At 42.7% G+C, this 10,154-nt stretch overlaps 1 protein-coding gene across 1 annotated transcript; it reads right to left on the bottom strand.

Moving 5' to 3' along the window:
- Positions 1 to 6,934: 6,934 nt before the first annotated feature.
- Positions 6,935 to 9,200, bottom strand: tpbg (trophoblast glycoprotein). The gene has a single exon (XM_020091443.2). It carries the CDS (start codon positions 8,634 to 8,636, stop codon positions 7,509 to 7,511), a length of 1,128 nt encoding a protein of 375 aa, XP_019947002.1. The 5' UTR covers positions 8,637 to 9,200; the 3' UTR covers positions 6,935 to 7,508.
- Positions 9,201 to 10,154: the final 954 nt, after the last annotated feature.

The raw sequence follows: 10,154 nt of genomic DNA, 5'->3' as shown, positions 1-10,154 counted from the left end.
ACCTGTGGTGAGACTGTTGCTCAAGATTAAGAATTATCTTTGAACCTGTGCTTTCATTCTTATAATTATTATTATGTCAATAATAATCATCTTTACTTGTCAAAAAGCAACAGCAATAAAATTAAATTTTAAGTCAGAAATGAAATGAAATCGATTAACATAAATTCTAAATTTAACCCATTAAAATAGTGAAAGTGCTCAGAAAAAAATGGAAATATGAATATGAACAGGTCCAGTTCAGTGACAATTAGGGGAAATTCCATCTGCTCGTGAAGATCATGTGACGAGATTAAAAGTTCAGAATTGCTCACTGAGACGATCTTGTGGTCTCCAGAATATCCGAACTGTGATTTCCTGGGTCAAGATTGGCCACGGAGCCTCAGGTCAAATAACACTAAAACCACAATGTGCTTCCAAATGTTTTGCAAGGACTCAAAAAACAGGGTAATAATAAACCAGCAACCAGAAAATTCATCACCATTTCTTTTTTTTTAATCTTCACACTTCACACAACAACCTGCATTTAACATTTCTCAGTAAATACATGAGAGGAAAGAGTGATTTGAAACATGGTGGACATGAGTATACAAAAAGACATCCATGCACAATTGCTGATTCAGTTAAGTGCACATGTAATTTACACATTAATGTTAGCACTATAGCTCTGAGAAAACATATATACATAATATAGTTTTAAAATGGTCCCTTGTTCTCACACTTTGCTTAGAAAATAAACATTCTTAATAACTTGTATTAAACATATTTATAGTTAGTGACAATTTTTTTAAAGACTACTTCATATTTTAGCCGGGGCCTATCCCCCCCTGAATACAGCTGCTGTGTTGAAAATACTCCCGTTACTTGTGGTTGATGAGTTGTAGACATCCTGTCTTAGATTGGGATAGAGTATTTAAAGTGATGAGAGTAATCTGTGTTCAGGTCATTTGAATAGTCTGCTATTCAGCATGCTCACTCACAGCTGTGTTATGGCCCAGATGCCAGAGGAGAGACATGTTTCCATGAGCTCAGGGTTGAAGGTATTTTCTGGTCCAGATCAGATTCCTAGATTATTCAATCTAATGACTTAACGCTCTCTCTTCCACTCATATCATGTTGATCCAGCATCGCTGTTATCATACTGATGATTATCAGACCGCCACCGTCTTCTCATCTTTACATCCGTCAAGGACGTTGTGTTTTCAGGCGTCCATTTATTTGTCGGCAAGAAAGAGAAAAGACAGAGTGTCACGAAACTTGGTGGAAGCATGAATCAGGAAAGAACCAATTACATTTTGGTGTGAATCTGGATCAGGAGGCAGATGCAAAAATTATTTTTCACTTTCTTTAACATTGCAAGAGTGTTTTTATTTTACATTTTCACTGATTTCTCCGGGAATAATGAATCATGATTCCTGATGAAAAAACTCTGGCATATTTAGGGAACTGATATCTATGAGTGTTTAAAATTTGGTGCCACTTCATAGAGTTTAAGGGGATTGGGCCATGGCAGAGAAATGCACACTGCCGAGTTTTTACTTTACTCTGATTAACTGTGACAATCTTTGACCAAAAACACATGAAACAAATACGTTGAATGTATCTGAAAAAAATGATAATTCGCATTTTAATAGTGTCTCAGCAATGTTACCACATACCAGAGGTAAAAGCTTAAAATTGACAATCACCAAATGGTATAAAAGCACTTGAATGTCTCACACTCACAGAGGAATGAGCTTGACTCCACAAATGAGTCTCTGGTGGTTTTTAAATGCTACAGAGGGGCTATCCTTGTCTCTTGTGTTGCAGACCTTGCAAGAAGTACTGTTTTAGGTCATGAGTTCACATTAAATGTATTGACTGGCTCCTTTTGAAACTGGCTCATTGATCAGATATGATATTGACTGCTGAAAAATCAATACAAAAATCAAATCATGTGTGCCCCATGGATTGTTATAGCTGCAGAAGTAACACTTAGGCATCTACTGTGTGTGAATAAAGGCTGACTTTTAGTCATGAAATGGTTGTGGGGGAATCTAAGCCCTGGAATCACAAAACTGAGACATGAAAAACTGCCAGCTGAACATGTAGCCATGCAGGGTTATTTTCCATTGTGATCAAAAACATGTGTATATGCTGTCAGTGATGTTTTTCATTGATACATTTCTACATGCAATTTTCTATTTTGTGCAAATTTCTAAATTACCACACCAGATCAGGTCCAGCTTTGAAACTGCAATACATTTAACATTTCCTCATCTATCTAATATCTAAGAAATCTGACCCAATATCAAGAAATGTGGAGCATAAGGGATTTTTTTTTTTAGGGAGATCTTATGCAAATGAAAAATTACATATTTTTTTCAAATTATTAAATCATTCCCTTAAATCTTACAGGAGTAAAGGTCACTAAGGAAAGGTCGTATATTATTAACATTTTGCATCCTCAGCTAACATGCAGTTAGTTAACATTCTGTAAAAACAAACTCGGAACCTGAGCTGACCCCTCAAAAATAAAGGCCATTCTCTTTATACATTTTTTTATTTTATACATATCACATTAAGTTCTTTCTTCTTTTTTGCTTTTTTACGATTTCAGCAAGTAAAACCGTCACATATCTTCTAAGGCCTGAGCTGCATTCGCCTTCTCATCTCTCCCATCTCTGCATTTCCCCCAGTATCTGTCCCTCAAGCACATGTGGCAGATTCTGCATGACCGAGCTCGCTCAGAGAGGCCGCAGCGCTGTCAGCTCAGATTCGTCTTCGTTGCGGCGGGCGCCTGTTCATTAAGTCCAACGCGGCTCAACAGGAGGCAGGCTACCACATCGCACATCATAAATCCACATTAGAGAGGAGGAGGCACCTCATGTGGAGGGAAGTTGCTGTGGTGGTGACAACAAATTGTCCGGGCCATCGACACGCGACAAAAGCTGGCATTGCCACAGTATCCTCAGGATCAGTTGTGGCGTACCAGGTAGATTAAGGGAATGTCTGTCCCTTTGTTAAAAATCTTTTATCACAGTTCGAGTCTACAAAGCATGCCCCATATGACTGCTATTTACATAGTTTCTTTCTAAGGGAAAGGTCAATGGCTGGGGCAACTTGCCAGGTGTTTGTGGAGCAGCCGACCAGTGCGCTGTGGTGAATGTAATTACGGCACTCTGGCAATCTGATAACCTGCCAGTCTGTCTCTCAGCACTGGGAAAGTGCAGTGGCATATTAAATGTGACTCAACAAACATGGTCTTGAGCAAGAAGCAGTGGCCGTTTGTGTGAGTGTGCAGTATAATGAGGGGGGTCCATAGTAAAGAGACCACAGTTCTTGCTCTGTGCAGGGGAATCAATTCCAACGTTTAGCTGGAGCCTGTGGTGTCTTGGTCGTAGGGTAAATGTTTTGAGAATGTAGCTTGCAGCATCGTTATCACACATTTCAAACACTTAATGTGTTTAATTTGTATCTGCAGTTGTGCATGTGTACTACTACATTAGCTTCTGGTGTTTTAACTATTCTCTACAATCTATGTCATATCTGTCTAAGTAACTCACTGGTTATGGAACAACTGCTTTTGTTTCTTGAGTTTATCCTGAAGGCAGCGCTTCTCCTCAGGGTGGTACGTCCTGGCAAGGCCTTAAAGGTTAGAGCCAGTGAACAAAAGTCTCCCAAGTGCAGTTAAGGTCATTTTACAAAAAAGATTGTACTATGATTGGCTGCAGCTTTCCTAAATAGACAGTGTTATGTATCTGGCAGGAGCTGATAAGGTTTCAGCTGTCTGTCTCCAGCCAAATAAAGTCAGCATCTTCAAATTCTTTTCAGTAGCAGAGTAAATCTTTCAGTTTGTCCTGGACTTTTTGGAGAGGAATTCTTTATTATCAAGACTGAAATTTTACAGAATAACCACGATTCATCCAACTCGGTCGGCTGAAACCTGGTATTCAATTTAATGGACCTTCAAAATACATTCTTGATGAAGGGGTGGGCTGTGTATTTTGACCCTGGTCTTTTACACTGAATTAATCTCAGGAGGTATTAGTGAGCTGTAACTCTTTCGATGTCCACATGTGTTCATGGGTATTATATTAAAGCTAGGCTTGGTAATCCTGCAAATGCAAGCAAGAGCAGGCTACACTGTCATAGAATTCTACAGATACATCAAGGGCATCAACTTTATTGGGACGTAAAGAGGACTTTAACAAATAAGTGTTTTTTGAAAAAAATCAATTATAATAATCCCTTTGAGCTACAGTTCTAAAAGTCTGAACATTTCCTGTGAACCCTAGTTCATGCATAGTCTGAATCCAGTTCAATATACCAACTATTGATTATTCAGTTTAAAGAAAAGCCTCAGTGAGTCAGATCTAATCAGAAATGATTAACAAACTTCTTAACCTGTAAGTGAAGGGCCATTCACACATGAGGCAACAGGAGGCACATCTGCAGAACAAAAACAATGCATCTGTCTGTTCTCTGTTAGTAATAGTCGGGCTTCAGTGGGACAGATAAAAGAAAACAGTGGAGAAGACAAAACATAGTTGACTATCTGAATCCCAGAGCTCCCAGTATCTGCAACAAACCCTGCACTTAGTAATCAAAGCAAATATCCGCTGTGCTTCTGTGGAAATGAGCTGTATAGGTGAGGACCCTGGCAAACAGCCGAGGGGATCCAGGGAGCTGCTACAGACACACTGCTGCCTCTTCGGACTACCGTCAACACCATAAGTCAATGACCGGCTATTTAGATGTCGGAGCTGCTCAGAGACCAGTGTTAACAAGCACAAAGGGGCCACTGAGTGAGCCAGAGAAGGTGTGGTTGAAAAAAAGAGAGCATTCTCCTCTCTCATCTGTTTTATTCCTCTTCCAACACTCACTCGCACTTGTTTTTTTTCTCCACTGTAATTACACTTTCTCTGCCAAGCACAGCTTGAGGCGTGGCTGGGCAAAACCAATCATTAATATGAATCTGCAGAGTGTTTGTGTGTGTGTGTGAGGAAGATGACTATTCACTGATGGTCTCTGTGGAAACATTAGGTCGTAAGCAGCCTGCACCTGCATGTCCCTCCTGGGACAAAGAGGTAAGGAAGCCTCCCTCTGGGGAATTGTATGTGTGTGAGTGTGTGAAGGGAGCCCATCCATTTTTAAAATCAACCTGCAACAATTACAAACAGTCAGGAAGCAAGCACTTGTAACTAACAGCCTGTTAACTCAGGATTGTTGAACCAGCTGAGACCAGCCTGCAAACTCACTGTACAAGGGCATCAGAGATATGAAGGTGTGATGATCAGAATAAAACCCTGAGCAACACACATTAAAGCCAATGAGAAACATAAACCTATTAAATGTGCAGCGTATTACAGACGACCTCACATCTTTCCTTCTTATCGCTGAGACCTGCAAAGCTGTTTTGGAACAAACCTCTCACAGATAAGGAGATTTTTTCAGGTGCGATGTGTAAAACTGAAGGTGTGACGACATGGCTTCAGCCCGCAGAGGCGGTTGCGGGGCTGCTGTGTTTGTCAGGAGGGAAACACACACACGCAGACACACACACACAAGCACACGGAGCATTAACACCAGCCGGAGCACCAGACCAGAACAGATGGTGTTACACATCGCTTCCCTTTTCGGAGCACAATCAGACACATCCAGAAATGTGTCTGATTATGGCAGAATTATGGCAGCTTCTGACAGTGAAAAATAAATTTCATATTGAAATCCAAAGACAGTGTCAGATATGAAGAAAGACCACACTGCTGCTGAGACACAAACATGGCATGAGCCATGCTGTTGTACTACAAATGACATGCAGCTGCAGGCTATGTGGGACCAGTGGTTGGGGGGGTGTTGTGTTTGTGTGTATGTGTGAGAGAGCGAGAGATGCAGAGTGAGGGAAGTTGTTATCACTGGATGCATGGCCAAGAGAGGTCACAGTCATTCCTGTGTGCAGACTTCATTAATTTAGACTGCTAGACATCAACATGCATGGTCTTCAAAGAAATATCACTCATTAATTATTAATCCATACAATATGCTATAGAAAATAACAATTGACAAGCGAGTATAAACTAATAGGGCACACTTTATTTTCCAAGGATGCAAGCTCCCCTAAAACAGGCTTACATGAAAAGCAAAGTCGCTTAAGCTCATTTCCATAAAACCTCTGTGTGCCCCCAGAGAATCTTGGGTTCAGTTTGCATTCATTTGCATCTGCCACCGAACGGCGTGGACCATCTCTTCAGGTTTTTGTAGCTGGGGTAATTTGAAATGCTCACAGCACATTCACTGGAGTCTCCTGGAGCGTGTCAGGCCTGCTCACCGGCTCACCGACATTTTTAAAGGAATTTCCTGCACAGCCAAGGATCTGTTTTTATCAGATTCACAGCAAGAAGCAATAACAGCTGGCTGCGATGATCACCTTCTGACTTATTTAAATTAACACAGCATGTCCTTCATTCAACTTCAGACTTTATTTTCTGCTGCAGCAGCTGTTGAAACGTCTGCAAAATGGCAGATGTGAAGACGTTTCACACACTGATGAACTTGTTGACAACTTGGGTAAGACTTAGTGGTTGTCATATGGATCATGATGGCTTTGGCACAACCTCAGGAATGAGTGTATGTGGGTGCTTGTACTTATCTTTGTGAGGACCATTTTGAGTTAGGACATTTTGGGAAAGTGAGGACATTTTGCCCAGTCCTCACTTTGTGACCCACTTTCAATGGACTGTTTGAAGGATTTAAGACTTAGTTTGAAGGTTAGGCATTTAGTTGTGATGGTTAAGGTTAGGGTAAGGGGCAAGGGAATGCACTATGGCAATGGGGGTCCTCACTAAGACAGAAGAATAAGGTTGTGTGTGTGTGTGTGTGTGTGTGTGTGTGCGCGCGTGTGGCCTCCGCATCACATTCCTTAGTATTGAAATTAAAGGCCCTCAGTCAAGATGGGTCGCATCAAGCCAGAGGCGTTTTATTTAGCTGAATATCTTCACAGAAAAAAAGAGAACAATCACATCCATCTACTAAATCCCAAAAACTATGCAATGTGCACTATAATCATTCAAAAAAAAGGCCATACTCTATATCACAAATTCACATATTAAAAGAACAAACTTATAAACAAGCAGCATAGCATTTCTCTGCAGCAGAGGCATAATGAGAGGGATGCGATGACCAGCAGTGTGTTTTTGCCGGGTACTAGTCAATGTACTCCATCCGTTTATCCTTAAGGAAAAGTAAAAATAGAACACATCACTTTTTGCAACTCTCCAAAAAAAACCCTTTGTCATGATTCATTGTCCATGCAATGTTACGCGGAAGAGACGCAGTAAATGCCACAGCTTCCTTGTACTTGTAGAGGACATGCGGCAGTGGTGGGAGGGAGGTCAGATGGCAAATGTAAAATCTGAATAGCATCATGGGGGGGGGGAAAGGAGAAGGGGAGGAAGACTTTCATGCAAATCTTAAGAGTTTATGTGATTTCATATCTCACTGCAGGGTCCCAGACACTGTCCCATCCTGGATCACACATCTGAATTGATGCTCAGGTTGGCCAAACGTGGGTCAGAGTTTATCTCATACCTGTAATGGTACCCCTCCATATGGTCCCTACAAGCATCCCGGATGTTGTAAATCCAACGCTTGATACCTTTTCTGTTTAGGTAGAGCACCAGCAGGAATATGACGCCGATCAGTGCTAGCACCAATCCCAGGAACACATATGAAGTCTCCAGCACGCCCTCCATCTTGCCCAAACACTTCAGCTGCGACAGCTCTACCTGAAGAAGTGGCTGGTGCCTCAGGGCCTCAGGGTCAGCGCATGTGAGGTTCTGCACGTCCATTACCTGAGTGGAGTTTTTCAACCACAGCAACATCTCCTCAATGAAGCAGTCGCAGCGCCAGGGGTTCCCCGCCAGCCAGAGGCTAAGACCAGGCTTGAGGCTGAACTCCTCCAGGGTGGTGGTTGGCAGGGCCCTCAGGCTGTTGTCTCTCAGGTCAAGGTCACGCAGTGGGGGCACCTTCAGGGTCCCGTTCTGGATGGCGATAATGGAGCTGTTCTGCAGGCTGATGTTGATCAGGTTGGAGAGGCTGCTGAATGCGTCGTCCGGAAGAATCAGAAGGTCATTGTTGGACAGGTCCAAGACTTTGAGTAAGTGGAGTTTCCCACTCTGCAGGACACTCAGGACCACGTCTATGCGGGAGTAATTGTGAAAAGAATTACTGAGGTTCAGGACCTGCAGTTTATTCTCAACAGGTAAAGCTCTGTCACTGAAAGTCTGGAAGTTGTTGTTGCTCAGGTCCAGTCGCACAAGGTTTGGCAAGTTGTCAAACACCATAGCACCCACTGACTCCATCTCATTCCCACTGAGATAGAGGTCTGTTAACATGTCCAAACCGGTGGGGAAAGAGTCCGAGCTGATGTGGGAGATGTTGTTTCCCGTGACAAAAATGATTTTGGTATTGGTGGGAAAAGAACTCGGAATCGCGACCAAGTCCTGGTTTTGGCATTTCACAGTTTGTGAGGAGCACACGCATCTGTTCGAACAGCAGTGACAGGACAGTGTGACTGCGAGGAGGACAAGTAAATGCATCATAGAGGAATTGCGCGATCCTCCTCGGTTACATCCCAGCGACGTGCTCAACGGGCGCATCTTTGAATTCTTACAAATCTGTGTGCGCAGAGCGGTGCGTAAAAAAATCCAGCTCAGTCGCCGCCTTGTTCTTCCGCAGGGGAAAGTTTTCCAAAATGTGTCTGACACTTTTTCTCCTTGCGAAAACTTGCACCCGATCGCAACACGGAATCCATAAAACTACCCCCACACCATTGTTGCCTCGGGATACGTCTACATTTCCACGAGGATGAAGGTGGTGAGGACGGAGCGCGCAAACTTTTAGGATCCTCTTCGCCTCTTTTCCTCACCTCGGGGCTTCTTTAAGAATACAGCAGCTACGAGATATTTCTCCAGCCAAGGGAAACAACCAGGTCCGCTGCAGATGACTTCTGTTCCCGACACGGACAATGCTCCCTGTCTCCCAGAGGTGCCTTGTGTTACACGCGGACCCTCAACCTGCGTCTCTCCACGTCTCCCGATCCTGGAGAGCAGACGGAGCAGCAGCTCAGCACACAGCGGCGGTAACAGGGAGCGTACCATCCTGCAGCACCGAGAGGGGGGGAGCACGGAGCGCACGCACGCTTATTTGAGTCTCATTGAAATGTCACATCAATTATGACACGTGCTTTTTTAAAGGAAACACCAGTCTTACGCCATAGTCAAACATCCAAATGGATTCATCGGGGCAACTTTAAAATAATTTGGAGTACGAGAGCGCACGGTGACTCGGGGGCCAGGGACATCTGCTGGTCCCCCGAGGGAGCTCCAGTGACGTCTCCCCCAGCTTCTCAACACATTACGCCATGCAGTAACATACATTACGTATCATCTGATCAGACGCTTTGCAGAAGAGCGAGTCTCCGTTTGAGATGCTCACTCTACGTCACGAGCGAACACCAAGTTATTTACAAGTTCTTGGAATAGAATATCTTCAGGGATATGTGGTGGGGAAGTGACTCCTCCTGTTGGGCAACGGAAAAAACGGGGATTCCTGTGGGTTACGCAGTTTGATCAATAGGCCTTTTATTACATCTGATATTTAGCCCAGTTCAACAAACTGTGAACACATTTATAGTCTTACGGAAAAATACAAGTAGCCTGAAAGGAACCGAGAGGCCTAAAAGGCAACTGGTAAAGAAAACACATTAAATCATTTAATCCACTGATTATATCTTTACAACTAAAAGCCAACTATTTATGTAGAAAAGCCACAATCCCTACATGGCGTCTATATAGTCTTGAACCCTCTATTGCATGAATTATTACTTCTATTATAACTTCTATACGAAATGTTTTTATAACATGAAAGTGCTACAATAATGGAAATATAAAAAGAATATAAAAATAATTAAAGGCTGATTCTGATACACATCAGAATCAGCCTTATTGGCCAAGTGTTTGTACACATATACAGTATTTGACTCTGATTTTACATTGCTCTCAGTATACCCAAAATGATTCAAATATACACACAGCTAGAGACAAGGACAACAAAAAACTAAACCAACACGTTAAAGAATTGTGCAAAAATACTGAAATCCTAGTGGTGGATGGTCT

Source organism: Paralichthys olivaceus, chromosome 13, assembly GCF_024713975.1.
Source record: "Paralichthys olivaceus isolate ysfri-2021 chromosome 13, ASM2471397v2, whole genome shotgun sequence".
NCBI lineage: Eukaryota > Metazoa > Chordata > Actinopteri > Pleuronectiformes > Paralichthyidae > Paralichthys > Paralichthys olivaceus.
Note: the sequence above shows the minus strand (reverse complement) of the source record. Positions and strands in the feature narration are given on the sequence as shown.